The 22,580-nt window shown below is 38.1% G+C and overlaps 1 protein-coding gene across 1 annotated transcript in view; it reads left to right on the forward strand.

Moving 5' to 3' along the window:
* Positions 1-22,580, forward strand: part of LOC124555283 (ceramide kinase) — a 275,041-nt gene that overhangs the window by 244,438 nt on the left and 8,023 nt on the right. The window contains exons 7-8 of the mRNA XM_047129158.1: positions 7,928-8,124; positions 22,202-22,365. Of these exons, the coding sequence (XP_046985114.1) occupies positions 7,928-8,124; positions 22,202-22,365 (361 nt within the window). The remainder of the gene's footprint in view (positions 1-7,927; positions 8,125-22,201; positions 22,366-22,580) is intronic.

A 22,580-nucleotide genomic window follows, 5' to 3' on the forward strand; every position in this document is an offset into this window, starting at 1 on the left:
AGAGGGGCAGGCTGTCAAACCGACCGACTGGGAGCAGGAGAGGCACCACAGGACATTTCAATTGCTGCTGTCCTGAATATAGTTCGATGGCATCCATTACAAAATACACACATTTCAATTCCACAGAGTGAAATACAGTGACGTGCGGTAGAAGAATGCTTTATGAAGAGGTGTGGCACTGCACTTTGGCACACTTAATACCAAATAACATGACTTACATTTCCTCAAGCACGTATGTTTTATGTTTCAGACTTTTCAGAAAGATGTGCCCTACAAGATGAACATATTATTGAAAATTCGATTTTATTTTAGTATTGACCCGGTTCACAAATATCGTAGATCCGGGGCTGATGCGCAGAGCAGTCTGAGTTATAGTGGGTAGTCTCCACATGACCCATGTTTACATTTAGTGATTTTGCTGTTTCCCCTTCATTTACTCTCACGTCAAATGAAAACAAACTGGAGATCTGTGACCGGGAGCTGTCAAGTGAATTAAAATACATTCACATAATTATGGAAAGCTAAAATATGTCATTAGTTACAGATTTTTTTTTATTTCCACCTTTCTGACAGTCAAGCATTAATTGCCTTGCAGAACAGTGAAGTTATTTTTGTCTATTTGCTAAAGAAATTTGACTTTTATTAACCTTTTCCGCAGAGGCAGTCAATGTATTTGAAACATAATGTTTAATTCCACAGTACTGGCTAGTTTCAACTGTTTGCTGCATTTCAAGTGCATGTTTTCATCTTCTAGCACATATGCATTATGCCATAATAAAGAAACAAACATGATATAATACAGTACTGGTGCTCCAAGAAAATTTACATCCCGAAAACCACACTGAAAAGCTTAATATCAGGTCGAAGTCTACTTCATTGGGAATCAGGACATACGAATGTGCACTTTAAGTATGTACTTTAAATGTGCACATTTTAGTATGGTTCACAAAATTCTGATGCGCTTGGAGTATCCTCAGATATCTTGTTTCTTTTATGTCATAATGTATGATCTTTCAATGTTTTACACGTACGTACATACGGGCTTCCTATATCATGGTAGCTGCACAAGCACGGTATCGCCTGTTATTTGTGCTCTCTGGCAACCTATGTCTAATAAATGAAAAGCACCAGTCTGCTTTTGTTCTGCAATATTACTTTTATTGTTAACCGGTTTTTGGCTTACAAGGCCACCTTCAGACATTTACTGAGTATTATCACCAAAGAAGTTACAATGTTTGCAAACAACATTGGATGAGAAGTAACACGTCCAGACTGAAGTAGAAACATACAGTAAGTAACATCTTGGACAGTGTGGTGGTAATGCAGTGAAAAAGTAAAAATTGAACAGTACATAAATAACAATAGAGCAAGCAGGAAAACCTTTAACACAAAATAGGGATAGCATGCCCACATAACAGTTTCTATTAATAAACAGAACTAATAAAATAAAATAAAATTAGTACTAGAGTAGGCTACAACAGGAGGTATGAAACGTGGAGAGTGATAAACAAACCAATCAAAAGAAGAGACAATTATCAATGTAACTACAGAATACATAAGGAACTTTAGCAATAAATAGTGTGTTTTTAATAGCAAAGATAAGATCCAGTTATTAGCCAACAGTGGGGTATACAAAATTACCTGTTCTGATTGTGACAAATTTTACATTGGTCAGTCAGGCAGAGACATAGCAGCTAGGCTGGCTGAACATGAATGCAGCTGGAGGTTGCATAATTCAGACTCTGCATTTGCTGAGCATGTACTGAGTGAGGGTCACAACTACCAGCCAGTGTCCCGTGTACTTCACCTAACAAACAAAGGCCATAAACTCAACCTGCTGGAAGCCCTGGAAATTAACAAACATCTTGCTCACAGTCCAGATTTAATCCTAAATGACCAGACACAGCTCAACACTTCCCCTCTCCTAAACTTCATATAATCATCGCTGTTGTTCATTACTTCTCACACTGTCTCTTCCTACATATTCCCATTTCCTGTATTCATTAAGTTCTTTTGTTTCGTTGAAGTGGTCTTTGTATTACATATAGACTGTAGTTTTAATAGTTAAGGCTTTCTTTTAACTGGTACTTGTATTACTGTCCATGTTTAACACCTCTTGTAGTTGTCTCATCAAATATTGTTCATATTTTACTTTGTTCATTTATTTAATGCAAACTGTTACACAGCCACTGTTTTGATTATAATGTTAATGTCAAAATGCAGTACCACCACACCCTTAAAGATTGCATTTACTGTAGGTTCCCTCAAACGCCTCCATTTTCCTGCATTTATTGATTTCTATTTTTCTTATTGATATTGTTTAAGTTCCTTATGCATTCTGTAGTTCCATTGATAATTGTCTCTTCTTTTGATTGGTTTGTTTATTACTCTCCATGTTTCATACCTCCTGTTGTAGCCTACTCTAGTACTAATTTTATTTTATTTTATTAGTTCTGTTTATTAATAGAAACTGTTATGTGGGCATGCTATCCCTATTTTGTGTTAATGGTTTTCCTGCTTGCTCTATTGTTATTTATGTACTGTTCAATTTTTACTTTTTCACTGCACTACCACCACACTGTCAAAGATGTTACTTACTGTATGTTTCTACTTCAGTCTGGATGTGTTACTTCTCTTCCAATGTTGTTTGCAAACATTGTAACTTCTTTGGTTATAATACTCAGTAAATGTCTGAAGATGGCCTTGTAAGCCAAAAACCAGTTAACAATAAAAGTAATATTGTAGAACAAATGCAAACTGGTGCTTTTCATTTATTATAATGTTGTTCTACCAAGAACCGATGGAAGATTCATTAACAGGAATCTATTTATAACAGGTCACAGGAAAATATTGCAAATGGTGGTTTGAAAAACGTTACTTTCAAAGTAAATATCCTTTTACGTAAGTTGAACTATGTGCGAGAATGTACCTTGAATTTCTTAAATCACAGAGCGTTTGACTCTCATTTAAAAATCAGCTCTTTGATGACGAGCCATTTAGAACAATTTTGAACCCTGAAGATCAGACATTTGTCATTATTAAAAATTTTACTGGCACATTTGTGTGATATATCTTAAAGTGTAACATGTGCAAAAAAGATCAACATTATATGTGAAAGCTTAGCTTCTCTTGCTGCTTGTTGACGTTAGAGACCAATATTATATGTGAAAGCTTTGCTTTTCTTGCAGCAACACTATGTATATTAATTTAAACTATTAACTCTCCCTGTTTATGTGTTCGTGCTATGTAACAGTGATGTTGCTGTTGGCTGACTACATCATTTGTCCTATGCTTTGAATAACCACTGTCATTGGCTGGCGAGATCACGTGACATGAGCTAAGAATGGCTTACAGAAGCGCATCGCAGTCTCGATTTCAATGATTCAGAAAGTAACAAGCGGTGTTTGGTGGAATTCCAATGTATACTTTCATAATAAAAAAATACGCAGTGTACATGTTGCTGCATATCAAAGGTATTTCCAAAACGTGTCCTTTTCTCTGAGTTTTGTTTTCTAAAGTGCTGGGAAATTCTAAGCCCATGTATAAAGCCATAACCATTCAAAGGATTGGTGAGGGGAAAATATACTGTCACTTAACATGGAAAAAGCGTGTTTTCACCCGGGACAAAGTGTATTTTTACCGGGAAATCCAGGAAAAATCTGGGAATTTTTTTTCCTTGTCTGTGTATACACCCTGGATAGAGATGCATGAGCAAGAGGCAGCAGGCACAAAAGCTAGGAATGTGAGAAATGGATGCTGGAGCTGATGAGTTCTTATGTAGTTCAGAAAATCTGGTGCTGGAGGGAAGTATCCAGATGGGACAGGTTGTGAAGCAGCCATTGATCTTGACCATGCTGTGCTCAGCATGTTCCACCGCCAGGTGGTAAGCTCTGTTCTTAGCTACAGTTTTGTGGTAGCCATTCATTCTGATGGACAGCTCGTTGGTGGTCATGCCTACATTAAATGACAGTTTTAACTAATGAGGCGCATACAAATTTATTTTGAACAATCCCAAAGGGTAGGACATATCAAACAATACTTGCGTTCAAGTAGACTTGAGATTTCCCAATATGCCGAAGTGCTTGATACAGTATCAGCATTGCTTGAACTACCACGTGACATTTGATTCATGGCAATAGTGCAAGGGATAGGCGAGAAACTATGAACTAGCCACTACAACAGTCTAATGCTCTGCTTAAAATTATCAGTTTTGTGAAACACAGTGGAAAATGACATTAAGTTCTTTCAACTTACAAACTTTTGTTGTATTTGAACAGGTTTGCAATAAAAGTTCCCATACATGTATGGATCCCATTTACACACATTTATGTGAAGGTAACATTCAAAGACAAACATCTTGTCCTTCAAAAACAATTACTTGATTCTGAACCAAAGTCAGTATCTTATTTGGTTATGAGAAAGAAGTGGGCTGCAAATGAGAAATTCAGTTGCTGTACACGTGTTAGGATACTGGAGAAAATCAGCACCAGCTTTTAATCACATTTAGAACAAAATGATAACATTCAGATGAAATGAGAAGGAAAATCAATCTAGAATGAAATGTCTAAGAAATGAAATAAATCATACTAAAACGTCTGTAATTGTTGTCATGAGAATAAATTACAGTGGAAAGACTCATTGTGGAGATAGTACAAACAAATGTCACTAGATAGTGGGGCGAGCAAAAGTTCTAGAATTGGACTGAATATTGATTGCGATCTTTTATTTATATATTAGTTGCTGTTGTTACATATGACCTGCACTCTAGAAGATATTGCTGTCCATGCTTCACTGTTGCTCAAGCACAGCACTACAGAAAGATGGAGGGGGAACAGTGACCTAGCTGGTCTGAGAACTGCGGGGAGTGCCAGGAGGGGAGTGATTAGCAGGCAGAAATTTCGTTGTGCAACCAACCATGGGGATGTATACTGCATACTTTGGCTTTTTTTGAACATGTTTAAACTGCAGGTTTCCTGAATCAGTTTGTACTCTGTATTGAATTTACTTTAAAATTGGACAAATACTCAACAATACAGGGTGTATATGCTCTGGGAAATCCGGCCATGGGAATTTTTTAGGATTCCAGGAATTTTTCATTTAGTCTTCAGTCAAATTTTTGTAATTTTGACTGGTAAGAACTGATAGCCTAACGAAGAATTTTACTGAATGCCACTACTGCAGAATAATACTTTAGCTATAAAACATAAAAGAGAGAATAAAACAAAAATAAAACTTAAGTTGCAAAGGAATTGCGCCATTTACAATAACAAAACACAGTGCACACACAGGCGCCTGCCAAAAGCAAAATGTGTCAAAGGCTTAAGGACGAAGACAATGGAATACTTCCTAACAGCAAACTGCTTCCGATGAGCAAGATGTCATAACTGTTTACATTAAGTTCAATTTCAGCAGTTGCCAGTGGGCTCATGTGCATGTGCAGTTGAACTGCATATGAACAGCACATACTCATGCGTCTGCCTACTTGAAATGTGGCTGCAGCGGTAGCAATAAGCAGTTATGCTACCCAGAAAAATTTTTCTGGCACGTCCAAGCAGACAGATTCGCGCATGCACTGAGCAGTCTGGGATGTAGTGGAGAGGGGGATAGTGATCTGTGTTTACATTTAGTGATTTTGCTGCTTCGTCTTCATTTACAGTTCATACATCAAATGAAAACAAAATGGATTTCTGTGGCTGGGAGCTATCAAGTGAATTAAAATACATTCACATAATTACAGAAGGCTAAAATATGTTATGACTTTCAGATTTCTGATTTGATTTTATTTCCACATTTTTGGCAATCAAGCATTAATTGCCCTGCACAACAATGAAATTATGTTTGTCTGTTTGCTAAATAAATGTGGCTTTTATTAATCTTTTCTGCAGATGCAATCAATTTATAAGAAACAAAGTGTTTCATTCCACACTATTGGCTAGTTTCAACTCCTTACCAAATTTCAAGTGCACATTTTTACTTTCTGACACATACAACATTATGTGATAGTAAAGAACCAAACATTGAGACAGAACAGTTCTGGTACTCCAAGAAAATTTGGATCCCGAGAAGTTCACTGAAAAGCTTAATATCAGATTGGGCCTACTTCATTGTGAATCTGGACATTTGAATGTGTCATTTAAGCTGAATTATGCAGTTTAGTATGATTTATGAAATTCCTGTGCTTGTGGAGTATCCTCTGATGTCCTGTTTCTTTTTTGATGTCGTGTAAGATCTGTTAGTGCTATATGCATATGAACATATGTCTTAGAAGTTGCGGGAAAATATTGCAAATGGTTCTTTGAAAATCATTATTTTCAAAGGGAATTCTTTTTACGCAAGATGAATTATGTTATGTGTGTGGATGTGCAATGAATTTCTTAAATCAGAGAGCATTTGACTTTCATTTAAAAATTAACACACTGAGTACCAGCTGCTTAAAATAATTTCGAGCCCAGAAGACCAGACATTAATGTCACTGTTTAAAATTTGACTGGCACATTTGTGTGATGTATCTTAAAGTGTAAAACATGCTAGAAAGACCAATATTATATGTGAAAGCTTAGCTTTTCTTGTAGCTTATTAATCTTCAAGACCAATATTATATATGAAAGCTTAGCTTTTCTTGTAGCTACAGTATGTACATTAATTGAAACTATTAACTTTTCCTATTCGTGTATACATGCTACTTATGTTGCTGTTGGCTGACTACATTTATACTTTCGTGATATGAAAATACAGAGCGTAGTGTTGCTGCACATCAAAGATCTTTCGAAAACATGTTGCTTTCTTTCTTCCTGTCTTCGTTTTTTCTTTTCTCTCTCTCTCTTTCTTTTTTTCTGAGTTTTGTTTCCTAAAGTGCTGGAAAGTTCTATTCTGATGTATAAAACATTACCATTCAAAAGATTGATATTTTTACAGCTCCAAGGGAAAGTACATGGTCACTTACCATGGGAAAAGTGTATTTTCACCTCAGAAGAAGTGTATTTTGACGAGGGAAAAAGTTCATTTTTAACCGGGAGATCCAGGAAAAATCCGCAAATTTTTTGTCTTGTCTGCATATACACCCTGCAATAGCATACATTTCAGCAGGAGACACTAAAAGTATTGATGGGGGCCAGTGGTGTAATTATGTGTTTTGTGCAGCAGTGTTGTTGACACTTATCATTAGGTACAATGGGAATGATTGGGGGTGTGTCAGCTGGTGGTTCTACACAGTCGATGAGAGAGTGGTGGGCAGATGATATATTTGGAAACAAGAGACACTGTAACATTCTCACATCAGTGTAGAAACGAAATTGCAACATATTCGGAAGAAACAGCCAAATATTTGTGACAACGGAGATATAAATTTCACAGCTATCCTGTTAGAATGAGAATGGTGATGATTAAAATAATGATTCCCCAGACTACAGGCTAAGTAAACAAAAAAGGCAGTGAAGATAAAAATTAATGCAAATAATTTCTTTTTGTTGAAAATTTCTCCTTATGTTATCAAAGTGCAGGCAATCAAAGTTTGTAATTTTGATGAAAATTAGATTTTAAATTTGATTAAAAAATAAATTTTTACCCAGGGAGCCTCTTTAGAAAAAGGGGGGGGGGGGGTTGTCTTATATTCAGGGCCACCTTATATTTGGGTAAATATGGTATTTTGATAAATTGAATAAAATAATTCATGTAGGCTCCTGTATACATTCATTTCAAGCAGTATAGTTTTCTGTATTCATTTCTCATATAGTTCTTGGACCCTTAATTTATTAATTTTCAAAATATTTCAGGTGAATGTATATAGAAATGATAATGTGTGTTTATTGCATGTGATAATCAGTGTACCATTTCACATATCCTGACTCTTGTTAATTAGCTACCAGTTAGTTCAAACCATCACAGTAATGCTGATGACAATATATTAACTGTTCTTATATCTTTGCAGAATGGAAGACATTCCGTGGTAAATTCTTTATGGTGAACTGTGCAAACGTGTCCTGTGCATGTCAACGAAGTCCAAATGGCATGTCACCATACTGTCATATAGGGGATGGTTGTGTTGATGTTGTAATGGTAAAGCACTCTAATCTTTTCAACAATCTCCGATTGCTTCTCAGGATGACAAGCAAGGCCAATAATGTGGTAAGTAGCTCTTCAATTACATGTTTGGATACAGCTATTTAAACAATCTGACCTTCATTCCAAGCTTACCATTTGCAACAGTTGCCTATGTTGTGTCTTAGTAAGCGAAAATCATAATAATGACTAGCTACGACATTCATTCACAGATCTATTATGGTGCATGCGTTTGGAAGATTGGAACCAGGGCAAAGAGTGTCTATCATTGTAATACGGGCTTTTTTTCTTCAGCAGTAGTTTGGCTTTTCCAATGAAGCTAAATCATTTCAATATGGCTCATTTCTCTGTACAGTGGTCATTCAGCTGTGGAAGAAGTACCAGGAAAGTTAAATGCTTCTCATAATTGCCATAGAAGTGTGCACCATGTAACATTAGCTAAAAAAAGTCTGTTGTCATCGGCCAGCCTGTAATCACCCTTTCATGGTTATACTAATAATGTATAATGGTCATTTGCATCAGCTGATTTACATTTTGTACTTATACACTGCTAGATAGAGGTGAGTGGATGTGTTTGGAAACAATCACATTAAAATAATACACATAACATTGTAAGACTTTACCAAAAAGTACAACCAATTTTTTTATGAAAATGGACCAAAAGTCTGTCGTGGGGCTGCAGAATATTGTTAATCATGTCTTGCATTTAAAAATATCACATCTGAGCCTTGAGTGAATCAGTAATGTTTACAAGACTACTTTTTTTATTTACAGCAGTTCTGTGTTGTAAGTGATCAAGGTTTATTCACATCACTGTTAAATGTGAATGCTAGGCAACCAGGGAAACATTTAAGGTAACTAATTAGTGAATAAACCATGAGCATCTGTACGAATCAGGATCTGCTTCCTGAAAAGATTTGATTTTGAGGGAGGAGTGCCCTGACTTTTCTGAAGAAAAGTTGTATAACCTTTGAGAGTGACAGAGTGCCTAAAGTAAAAACTTCAAGAATAAACATAGAGTTCTCCAAATACCTGGGATCATCTCAATCTCTCTCTTTCTGCAGCCCAGGTAGAGCAAAAAAGAAAAAAACTAGTTTCAGATGCAACCATCAATTATTCATCTCTTGAGTCTAAAAATTTTGGATGCAAATGCACAAAGTTAAAATGTATTGTACAATACACCTTAGAAAGGTATGTATTGAGCAAAGTTGTGAGGGTAAGTGCCTCCAGAGTCCAATGACCACATTAGACAGGTGCTCCAAAAGCAAAGAGATATTTACCACAGATTTGAACATAGTCACAGCTTTGCAAAGAAAGTGCATGTGGAGAGCCAAGCATGAAGCTTATGAATTTGAAAGTAAAATTCTATGTAAAAATCTGACAGAAAATCCAAAGAAGCTTTGGTGTTAAATTAAGTCAGTAAACAGATCAAAGTTATATATCTGGTCACTCGGTGAACATACGGGCACTGAAATAGAACATGACAGAGAGATGGCTGAAACTAAATTCCATTTTCCAAAATTGTTTCACTGTTTCATTTTCCTACTCTGCAGAGGAAGAACACAGTTTATGATCACTTGTGCTGGGAGTTATGCAGAGACTGGTGGAACCAAGAGGCAGTTCCTGAGGTCGATGGTGGTGGAGTTCATGAAGTGGACAGGTAACTAAAAACAAGACCAGAGTGTAGCAAAGTCATCTTAAGCATATAGAATAGTCCAGGGAGAAATCCAAATCACAAGTATAACACAGGCAAGGACAAAACTACTGTTTAATGGTGCATAACTAATGGCTGCAAAGACTAGTAAGAGACTGGCTAGCAGGAGCTGGGCTGCGGTACTTGCCAGGATAATCTCATTAGTGACTGGCGCCAGCTGATATGCCAGTGCTGCTTCATGTGGGAGCGAGATGCAGCAGTAATATGTTGCCTGAGTATCTCTGTCATGTTTACCCTGTCAAATACTTGGGCTGGGCAGAGAATCCAAATCACTGTCGGATACTAAATGCTTTCGCCATTTAATTGACGTGTAGGGATGGAAAGGGCCAGGCTGATGCTGACTTCACTGAGGAAGGGGAGAGAGGTGCCCGGATACCCACCAAGCTCCCGCGGTAGTTCCTCGACGTGATCAGCTGGATCAGAAGGTGGCAGTGCCCGTAGGAGATCCAGCTGATCGACAGGTTCAAGTGTGCAGTGTGGGCCTGCCTGCAGGAGAGTAGGTGCTGGTCGTGGCAGAGATAGGTTCAGTCCAAAGATGCTCAATCTCCATTGATGGTGTGATGATGGTTGTGGGAGCCAGAGGTAACCTAGGGGGAGGAAGTGGTTCCATCTCTATCGGCTCCCATTGCTGGTCATTTTGGAATCCTCGTCGACACCTGACATGAGGGCAGAGATTGTGACGGTACTGGGCAGGCTGGTTGGCAGGCTTGTCCCTAGCGTGGTTGCAGTCGTATCCAGTCAACAGTTGAGGGGAAAGTGGAGGGGGGAGGGGCAAAATGTCACATTGTGGATGGCAGATTCTGATGCCAGACCAGATGCTCCTGGCCGGCTGTAGTTTCAAACAATTGCCAGTGACGATGCTTTGGGTCTACGTGGGGTTCTAGCTGAAAGTACGAGCCCAGACGTATGAAACTGGCTAGATAAAACTGGGAATATAACTCCCATACTTTGCAACCTGTCTAGTTCTGCTGTAACATGCTCAAGCATGGTGAAGACACTGAATGAGATCCAAAAAGCTTAGGCACTGTCAATCGACAGGATCTGCAACCTCATTGCACAACCTAATGTAGATTCAAACAGTTACTTAAATTGTACACATAATGTACCAAGTTCTGTGAATGGTATCACAGCTGAAGCCAGATTCATCTGGTCATGAATTTTAAAACCGAAAAGGACAAAAGTGTCTAGGCCAAAAATGTTAGTTGTCATCCGAGAGGTGTCTACTAGCAGGGTTAGTTGCTGAACTACATTTTTATATCTAGTGTTGATTGCAGTCTGATCCTGTTGTGTGCTTGACTGGCCACTGTGCATCACCACTCTGCACTGAGGGGACCTCAGCTGTGGGGAGCCAAACTGCCAGTACGTGTCCTCGTTAATGCCCAATTGCGACATGAAGCTCTGCATCCGTACTAGTGTTGCTATGGGCACTGGCAAGATGTGTACAGCATGCTGATGACTAATGTTGTTGACACACACCAGCCAAGGCAGGCATTTGCTAGGTGCCCTGGTTTGTGGCATGCAAAACAGATGACATCACGGAAAGGGCGGTGACGTCACTGATGCTGTGGGCTACAATCTGGACAGGATTTGATGACATAAACTTTTCTGGGACACTTTGACAATGATGGGAATGTCGCATGAGTGTCCAGTCAGTTTGTGACACGTCAGTGGCGAACAAAACACTTCTGTGTTTGTGCGCCAGCTGACGATGAAGGCATTGGAGTGCTAACTACTACGCTAACTACTGAATCCCGTGTCACTTTACCACCAGATGAATGGGTGCTTAGTAAATTAGATGATGAGATTGATTGTAAATCATCAGTTATTTGTAGAGCACAGTGGTTGCTAATATTACTGACGACACCAGAAGAATTTTGAAATGTAGCTTGTTGCTGGAGCAGTTACTTCACGAGCTTTGGCAAGTTTTAGCACATCACTCAGGATTGTATCACACAACTCTAAAGCCTTCTTACTAACTTCTCTGTGAGGAGAAAGACACATAATGTACTTGTGGCTCACGGAGTAACGAGTTGGCATACAACGTGCCACACTGTTTACAGGACAAATCACACACGCATGTCGCGCCTTTCGAGTCAGTGGCCCGTGCTGCATATATCTGCCTATGTTGCTTAAATTACTGGATAAATTTGAGCCTATTTGCAATGACAAGCATTTGGTGACCATAATAGTCAACTGACAAACCACGAACATCAGAAAAGCTCAAACTACTGGATTTGAGAGTGGGTATAGTTTTTGCACCACATTGTACAATTTGTTACTAGAAGACAGTAAGAATGCACAATGATGTTCTGGGTCATTTACTTGATTTATGTTGCAAGATAGGACAAAATGACATAAACAGACCTCCCAACTCTCATTTGCCTTATCGAAGTAAGCAAATGGGTGAGGGCCAGGTGAGGAAACTGCAGCTGCAGACTGTTAGCTGGTTTTTCAGCATTTGAACAGCAGTTTCTGCTATTGCTGATGGAATTCCCACCACTGTTCATGCACCTACTATTGCTGCTCTTGTTGTAGCTGCTGAAGTCCCCACTATTGTTTGAGCTGTTGCTGTTGCTGCAGTTATTGCTGTGGCTGCTAAACTGCTGTTGCCAGAACTTGAGAAATTTGGTATCCATACCTCACTGGAATAGTTGCACGGTGAGAAAGTACTAATCACCACTTTTCCATCCTACTCTGCTTAGGAAGAACACAGTTTTAAAACCAAATCTAGAGGGTAAGTAAGTCACCTTACACAACAGTCCAAATCACAAACACATCACAGGCAATATCAAAGCTCTACTGTTCAATGGCGCACAATTAAAGGCTTCAAAGATGAACAAGAGATTGGCTAGCAAGAGCCGGGCCACATACTCTCATCAGCAGCCAGTCCAGGTGATATGCTAGCACTGGTGGCAGCCCTTTGAACAGGAGCTAGTTGTGGCTGAAATATGTAGTCTGAGTATCTCTGACACATTCTCCCTATCGATACTTGGACTGAGCGGGAAATCTAAATCACTGTCGGACACTGAAACTGTGCTAGTTCCGTCCGTCAATCGGCAACAGCAAAATTACAGTTATCGAGGTAAGTTAGTACAAGATAGAAAATAAACTAAAATAGGTGAACACAGGAAAGGCAACTGGCATGCTGGTTTATACATATATCACATGAAAGAAACTGCTTCTTTTCCAGCAGGAGTCTATCATTAGTGGTACGATACATTCAAGTGATTTTAAGACGGTGCAGGTCATTCCTACTTTTGAAATGGGTCCTCAAATGCATACACAAGTATAAGTCTACATCTCTGCTGTCAATCTGTTGTAGAATTCTGCAGAATGTTATGTGCTTGCACATAGTGACTTTTTTGGAGGACAAAAATCTCCTCTATAGGAATCAGCACGGATTCTGCAAACAACCGTCATGTTGATACCATCACTGTAGAATGTTTGATGGAGCCAGAACCTCAGCTCTGCTTGCACTCCTTCATCACTATCAAAGAAAAGTCCTTTAAAGAGTTCTTTAAGTTTTGGAAACAGATTGAAATCAGATGGAGCCAAGTTGAGACCCTATGAAGGACGGTCACTAACAGTGGACCCGAGGCATCAGATTGTTCCAGATGTCGAAGGACTCGTGTGTGGTCTGTCATTGTCATGCTAAAGGAGAGGTGCTCTGTGTGCGGATGAACTCAACGTGTCCAAAACTTGATTACAGCACTCTGTTTACAAAAGTAAAGTAAAAAATAATGTTACCATTTTTCGCCAAAATATTCCGGGATTGAAGAATAAAGTAGATGATCTCCTGGTTTGTTTAGATGACATTGAATCTGATAATGTAATAGATATACTATGCCTGTCTGAGCATCACATTGTGTCTGATACGGAAAAGGTAAATATCAGTGGTTATAAACTAGCTGCACATATGAGTAGTGAGAATAAGGTGAGAGGAGGAGTTGCCATATATGTCAAAAGTTATCACTGTGTAAAAAGCTTAGATACAAAAAAGTTTTGTCTAGAGCAACATATAGAAGCATGTTCATGTCAACTTCAAATGAGGGAGGGCTCTTTTATAATTGTAACAGTATATAGGAAACTTTCATTTATTCCTGCAATACTTGGATGCCTTGTTGTGCTATCTGTCAGATAGGGGAAAGCAAATTATTATTTGCGGAGACTTCAATGTTGATTCACTGAAAGAGTGTAATAGGAAGAATGGCCTGGAAGTCTTGCTCGGTTCTTTCAATTTGACATCTGTCATTGATTTTCCTACTCAGGCAGTAAAGTATAGCAGCACATTGATAGGTAACACTTTTATAGACCAAGATAAGTTTAAAAATCTAAATTCTTGTCCTATTGAGAATGGCCTTTCTGATCACGGTGCTCAGCTAGTTACAGTATATGACATAGCTCCATCCAGTAATTCAAAACTACCCTCCAAAGTTGTGCGTTCAGTTAATGACTCAACAATTAGAAATTTCAGGGAAAATCTTCAGCAATTAGACTGGGATGAGGTGTACAAGGAACCTGATGCTAATTTAAAATATAACTTATTTGATGATACACTTGTAAGAGAATTTGAAAACTGTGTACCCAAGAAAGTAGTTAAATCTAATTATAAGAAACCATGCAAAAAACCTTGGCTTACTAAAGGAATAAAAATATCTTGTAACCACAAAAGGGAACTGTATCTAACAACAAGAAAGAGTAATGACCCAGAAACAGCCAAATATTATAAAAACTACTGTGCTACATTAAGAAAGGTTATTAAAAAGTCCAGAAGCATGTGCATCATGTCTGAGATTAATACCTCTGATAACAAAATCAAAACAATTTGGAATATTATTACAAGGGAGACAGGGCAACCAAGAGTACAGGATGACGGCATTACCATCAAAGTGAATGGAAACTTGACAAACAACAAGCTGGAAGTCAAAAACATTTTGAATAATCATTTTTTAAATGTTGTAGAGAAAATAGGATCTAAATGTTCATTAGAAGAGGCAAGGCAGTAACAATTTGTTACAATTTGTTACAATTGAAATTCCACTCACCTCTCCTTCTGAAAAATAAACTCACTCAAGAATAAAAGCTCACATGGAATTGATGGCATTTCCAGCAGAATAATAAAAGCTTGTTCCCAAGAGATAAGTGGGATTCTTAGCCACATATGTTATAGATCTCTGCAGCAGGGCATTTTCCCAGATAGACTGAAGTATGCCATTGTTAAACCACTGCATAAAAAAGGTGATACGTCTGATGTCAACAACTGCCACCCAATCTCTCTTCTGACTGCCTTATCCAAAATTCTTGATAAAGTAATGTATTGTACAGTAGCTACACAACTTTGTTCAAAATAAAGTTTTAACAAAATGTCAGTTTGGTTTCCAGAAAGGTTTTTCAATGGAAATTGCTATATATACTTTCACTAATGAAATATTAAATGCTCTGAGGAACCGGAAGTCAACTGTTGGGATTTTTTGTGATCTCTCAAAGGCTTTTGATTGTGTAAATCATGGAATACTGCTAGATAAGCTCAAGTACTGTGGTTTGAATGGGACAGTGCTCAAATGGTTTAAATCATACGTAACTGGAAGAGTGCAGAAAGTTGAAATAAGCAGTTCACATAATATGCAAAAAACTGGTGATTTCTCAAACTGGGGAACAATCAAGAATGGGATGCCGCAAGGTTCGGTCTTGGGTCCTCTGCTGTTCTTAATATATATTAATGACTTGCCATTCTATATTCATGAAGATGCAAAGCTGGTACTTTTTGCTGATGATACAAGTATAGCTATCACACTTAACAGACAAGAATTAACAGATGAAATTGTAAATGGTGTTTTTCGGAAAATCATTAAGTGGTTCTCTGCAAATGGGCTCTAATTAAACTTTGACAAAACACAGTATATACAGTTCCACACAGTAAATGGAATGACACCATTAATAAATATAGACTTTGATCAGAACTCTGTAGCTAAGGTAGAATATTCAAAATTTCTAGGTGTATGCTTTGATGAGGGGTTGAACTGGAAAAATCACACTGAAGATCTGCTGAAATGTTTGAGTTCAGCTGCTTATGCTAGTAGAGTCATCGCAAATTTTGGCGATATACATCTCAGTAAATTTGCTTACCACGCCTATTTTCATTCTCTGCTTTTGTATGGCATCATATTCTGGGGTAACTCATCATTGAGTAAAAGAGTGTTCATTGCACAAAAGCGTGTAATCAGAATAATTGCTGGAGCTCATCAAAGATCATCCTGTAGACACTTATTTAAAGAACTAGGGATCTTCACTGTAGCCTCACAATATATATATTCACTTGTGAAATTTACTATTAATAATCCGAACGAATTAAAAAGTAATAGCAGTGTACATGGTTACAACACTAGGAGAAAGGATGATCTTCACTACTCAAGGTTAAATCTAACTTTGGCTCAGAAAGGGATAAATTATGCTGCCACAAAGGTCTTTGGTCACTTACCTAATAGCATCAAAAGTCTGACAGATAGCCATATAGCATTTAAAAGGAAATTAAAATAATTTCTGAATGGCAACTCCTTCTACTCATTAGATGAATTTTTGGATATAGTAAGTTAATCTAATATAATCTAATCTAATCTGTTTCTCATGCACTGACGTAATTATGTTACACACCACCATGTTACATGCTACACTTCAGAGACCTCTACTGGCAGAGGGCTGCAAATATGAAGAATAAATGAAGACATGAAGAATAAAGATGTAGAATGTTAATAACATTTTTGTTTAAAATGCTTTGATAGTTTTCACATAAAAAATTTGATGGCACTACATTTCAGCACACCCTCGTATTTCTACTACATATTGATATTTGCAGTATCTCAAAGTATTGATGCCATCCCAAGTAGTGACAGTTGTATTGCATAGCACCATGTCCCTTTCCCATTTGGAGAAGCTAAATTCAAAGGGCGGCTGTTGGTTGAGACAGCAGGGCAATAGCTGCATCAGTGAGGCTTTCTTCTGTCATTTGTTCAATGATTGAAAGGAATGATCACAGTATGATCTACCTCAGTGTGTCCTGGCAGCTGCTGAAAATGACACATAATGGCAGCTGCTTGTATTTCTGCATGAACATCTATACTCTGAAATCCACTTTATGGTGTTTGACAGAGAGTACCACTAACAGTTCTCTCCTTATCTGTTCCAGTCACAGATGGTGTGGGGGTAGAACAATTGTTGTCAAACTTTTGTAAGAGCTCAGATACCTCTAATTTATGTTCTTGGATGTTTTCTGGTATATATGTAGGAAGAAGTAACATGTTTATTGACTCTTCTAAGAATGTACATTCATGGAATTTTAATAGTAAACAACACTGTGATATACTGCACTTCTCATGTAGTAGTGTCTGCCGTTGAAGGTGGATGAGCATCTCCATGATGTTTCTGCACTTACTAAATGAACCCACAACAAAACACGCTACTTTTATTTGCTTCTATTCTATTGTCTCTACCAGTTCTCCCCTGTGAGGTTCCCAGATTAAGAAGCAAATACTCAGGTATCAAATGGTTGAGGGTTTTGTAGATTACCTCTTTTATGATAGACTACACTTCCTGATGATTCTTCAGTTATATTTCATTCTGGTATCTGCTGTTAATAGTAGTAATTTTATGTGGTTGTTCTTTACATCACTTTGCACACATACGTTAAGACATTTAATGAATGTTGGTGTTCCCAGTTACATTTGTTTATGTTAAGGGAAATGTACCAATTGTTGCACCAAGTGTCAAGTCTCAGAAAGTCTTCCTGCATTTTGCTACAGTTTTATAGCTTCTGACATTATCAGTGGTTGTTATTTACATATACATTGCCTGACAAAAAATGTGAAGGGCCCAGAAGATATGGTTACATGTCAATGTAATTTTGTACACATATACACGATTGGCAGATAAGTAAATAATTACAGTTACAGTTCTCTGTGACAGGTAGAAAAGTCACCAGAGTGGATTAGGGTCGTTTGTCTTTAGCGTAGCTATCAGGCCTGGAAGTGTTAGTAGTGTACATGGTGGATATGAACAGTGCAAGACACTGAGTGATCACTGTGAAGGACGCGGAGATGCTGTGTACTCATGTGAGACAGCACTATCAGTATGTGACAGAGTTTGAAAGGGGCCTCATTGCGGGTCTCCATTCAGCTGTCTGGTCAGATCATGCAATATTCAGATAGGTAAGTCATTCAGATGTGACAGTTGTCCAATGTTGGACTGTTTGAGAACATGAGAGCAGGCGTACTCATCATCAAGGTCCCAGTCAACCGTCTCTGATCACTGAAAGGGAGGATCACGGCATTGTACACCAAACACATTGTACCCACTTCACATCTATACTTTGCATTCAAAATCAAATAATGAACCTCCTGCAACATCATGTCATCCTGTACCATAAATGGTGATTTGCAACACCAGTGTAATATTACAGGGCAGTGTAATCTTATTGTCTTTCCCAGTAAGATGAACTAATGTATATTTTTGGGGTTGCAGCTTGGTGAGTTTGTTGTGAAGTTGCAATGTGTTGATAAATGCCACAAAGTGTCTGCAAATGTACAAACTTCCTGAGCTGGGGAAAGTAAGAGTGTGTAGGATTGTTGATATTTGAAATATGTACCTGTGAAGTAGTAGTTACAGTTTAAGTCATGAAAGTTATCAATGCAAGCCTGATAAGAATGCTCTAGTTTCTTCTGTCAATCATAAAATCCAAGTCTAGACGCTATGACTAGGCTTGTTTTTTTAAGCAGGTCACAAATGTCATCACAAGGCAAGACCAGGTCAGTTAATGGAACCAAAACTTTTAATAACTGCAAAGTTTCTGTTTCCATCCAGAAAGAAAGGATTTTTAAAAAAAATTCAGTTCATGAAAAGAAATAAGAAAGAATCTCATTGCATTGAAGGTATACACCTAGAATGCCTCAAAATGGTGTAAGCACACGGTGGACATGAATCCCATTCATATTTTACTTCTTGGAAAAGTGAAAATGTGGGGTACATGGTTAGATATATAGCTAGTTGATGGTTAATATGCCCACTGACTGACTGTGTCAGTAGTTCATGAAACGAATTCTTTTTCTTCTAGTGCTTGTGAATAACATGTAATACTGTATTTTTTGTATCTCTTAATGCTCATCATCACTGAACTTTTGCAGTGACACAAGTTACAATATTAAGGCAATAACAAAAAACCATGAATGTGTCTGGAAAACCATCACTGTTCGACAGTTGGTATACACAGGAGGGAATGGACAACAGACTAGATCTGCATAGGATAATAGCACTGACATGGTTGGTCAGTCATTTTATCACTTCAGGTAGTTATGGAATGGACCAAGTGGTGATGGCCAAAGCAGTGTGTGGTATAGCTGTTCCAGAGTACAGGTAGCGTTGCCTGCCACTTGACAGTTCTCTCAGGATGAGTTGCAATTGATTTTATCTCTTTGACAGCAGTGCATGTCGTACACTACCACAAATAAGAAATGAAGTGATTATTCACAGGCAGGTAACTCAGAAGTATGTGGCAGAGCTCCCTTGTCCATCATCTGCGTGAGACATTTCTAATGAGGGAGAATAACATTTTCTCTGACTGAAATAATTATATATTGTAATTATTCTCAATAAGAAATAGCTGACACAGGGAAGAATATGTTATTCGTTTCAGGAAAAGCAATCATAAATTTAACTGGAAAATGAAGTGAAACAAAGTCTAGGATGCTATAAAATCTTGTCAGATTAAATTATTTGCATAGTACATATTTAGTAACATCTATATATTGACATATTTAAGAAAAATTTTGAGTGATGGACTTACATGGCCCACACTTAAACAAAGACATAAAATTCACTTTTGTGCAATATTTCATGTACAGCATCTACAGATCCTAGCTGTAGTCTGCATACATGTTACTGGAGCAATGTTTTTGACACATTTTGTTATATCAAATTTCATTGGTAAAATGTGGGGCTGAGATGTGAATGTGTGTTAAATGGATGGAAGAACTCTTTAACTGTGAGAGAAAATGTAAACTACTATATGTTGCATCTATTTTAGAGACTTTTTAAATGTCTCACGTAGAAATTATTAGTAATTTTTCACTGACAAGCAAAATACATTTTAACTTAATGTCAGCCATCATAAGCAGTGTTTTTAGAAAATCTGCATCTGTGCCAACAATGGTTTAAATGATAAAGATACTGCACCAGTTACATTTTGTCATGTGTAGCACAATATACTTCAAGAATTGATTCTCATTTTCATAATTTTTAGTATGATGTCTGTGTGTGCTGTTCTTCCTCCTTCTATCTAGCTGTAGTTTTATAGTCTCCTTTGCACTCCTTCACCATGTAGAAATTCTGTATACAAGGTCTGTTCAAAAAATTCCAAAACTTTGTCCACAAAATTTTCAATGATTACCTTTTACGTATTGTTTACGGTATCCTTCAAAATACTCTCCTCCGCAACTGATACACTGCTCCCAATGCCATTTGCACTTCCTGAAGCAGTCTTGGTACGCCTCTTGCTGGATCGTGTGTAGTGCCATCTGCGAATTTTCTTTTATCTCATCTCTCATTGCAAATCTTCTTCCTTTCAATGGTGTTTTCAACTTGGGAAATAAAATAAGTGTGCAAGATCCATGAATACTCATGCACCAACAGGGATGAATGTGCGGGTGTGTTAGTGTGGTCCAAAAGCCACGAATTGTCTCTCCGCATTTCAGGCCATTTCCTTCTCACATTTTCTCGCAGGCATCGCAGCACATCCTGATAATGCCATTGAATAACAGTTTGTCCCTGTGGCATGAATTTGTGATGAACTAATCCTTCAAAGTCAAAGAAAAATCTAAGTGTGGCTTTTTTTGGTCTTGGAGAAACTTTTCCGATCCTTTGTGAAAATTGAACCTCGGTCTCAACATCATAACCATAGAACCACATCTCACCTGTTATGATTCTCTTAAGGAACATCTCATTCTCATTTGCGTGATCCAAAAGCTCTTCACAGATTGCGAAGTGAATGTCTTTCTGGTTTTGACTCGAGAAGCATGGGACAAACTTGGCGGCAACATGATGCATTCCAAGATGCTGTGTCAGGATTTCATGATATGCTCCAACTGAAATGTTACATTCTTCTGAAATCTCTCAGACAGTCAGTATTTGATTGGCATACACAATTTCGTTGACGTTCCTGACATGAGTGTCATCGGTAGACGTCGAAAGGCGTCGTAAATGGTGGTCATCATTAACTTCCGTCTGGTCATTTTTAAACCGTGTGAACCATTCGTAACACCAAGTGTGGCTTAATCACTTATCACCGTAGGCTTCCTGTATCAATTGGCGTGTCTCTGTAAAGGTTTTCATGAGTTTCATGCAAAATTTAATGCAGATGCCTTGCATCTCTGACTCTGACACCTCAAAATTCACAAACTGTGCAACACAATACTCCACTCAGTACAACAGTGAAAATAACTAACGGACATACAACAATGAAACTTCCAGCAGTTACACAGTAAACACACCATTGTTGCGAAATTATGAATCTTCCATAAGTTTTTGAAGAGACCTCACATTATGTTATCATCTAACATGCTAATGGAAAGATAGATTGTAAGTGATGTGTTGCACAAGGGTGAATTTTTGCACGATGAAGAAGGCACAGTACTTTGAGAACATAGAAAAACAACTGCCAGGAAAGAGAGTAAATTGACACACATGCTGACATCACATTAGAAAATATTATTGAAATGGACTGTGCTACACAGTGATCATGTTGGTCTAGCTGGTAGAACACCAGACTTCATCCCTGGAGGGCCCAGGTTCAATCCTGGGTAGGAGTGATGTTTTTCCTAGTCCCAGTCCCTCCAGGACAGCCCCAGGTCCACTAGGCCTGCTGTTGTCTTTCCAAGGGTAAAAAGTGCCAGTGAGCTTGCCACCCTCCCCCTTCTAGTGCTATGGTGAACGAAAGGCTATTTGCAGCCAGGCCAGAATCCCATTCACCATTTGAGCACCAAATACTTTCAAAAATGGTTCAAATGGCTCTGAGCACTATGGGACATAACATTTGAGGTCATCAGTCCCCTAGAACTTAGAACTACTTAAACCTAACTAACCTAAGGACATCACACACAACCATGCCCGAGGCAGGATTCGAACCTGCGATCGTAGCGGTCGCGCGGTTCCAGACTGAAGCGCCTTTAACCGCGTGGCCACACTGGCGGGCCCAAATACTTTACTTGACTCTTTATTGTGCTACACATGAAAGGTATACCTTGTGTAAAAACTTTATTATACGCATCAACAATACAGTTTTCATCATATTACCTGCTCACAGAATAAATTACTGAAATTAATTTATTATGCAATTTTATTGATTTTTCATTGATAATTGCATTTACAAAGAATTTTTTAATGTAGTTTGACCTGCCATTTGTGGAAGTGCATCGAGCTCGAGAGTTTTCCTTCAAACCACTGGCTGACAATATACCAGACTCGAGCCCTGTCTCTCCACGTTTAGTGCCAGGGATTAGTGTGTGGAACTGTGATGGAGAAGTGCAGTGGGAGGCTAACATGAGAGTCAGGTAAATATATTTCTCAAGCAAATACTGATACAGATTCTGTATTTTAGAGTCCCAGTGAAAACTGTTAACAATAATAATTTTTTGACAATTATCTTATTGAATTTACATAACATGTGTGCTTCTAACTCTGAAGGAAAATACCACTAATCATAAAGCTTATTTCTGTATATCAGTGAAACTTGACAATGTCTCCTCCTCATACACACATCATTTTT

Source organism: Schistocerca americana, chromosome X (genome assembly GCF_021461395.2).
Source record: "Schistocerca americana isolate TAMUIC-IGC-003095 chromosome X, iqSchAmer2.1, whole genome shotgun sequence".
NCBI classification, from domain to species: Eukaryota; Metazoa; Arthropoda; class Insecta; order Orthoptera; family Acrididae; genus Schistocerca; species Schistocerca americana.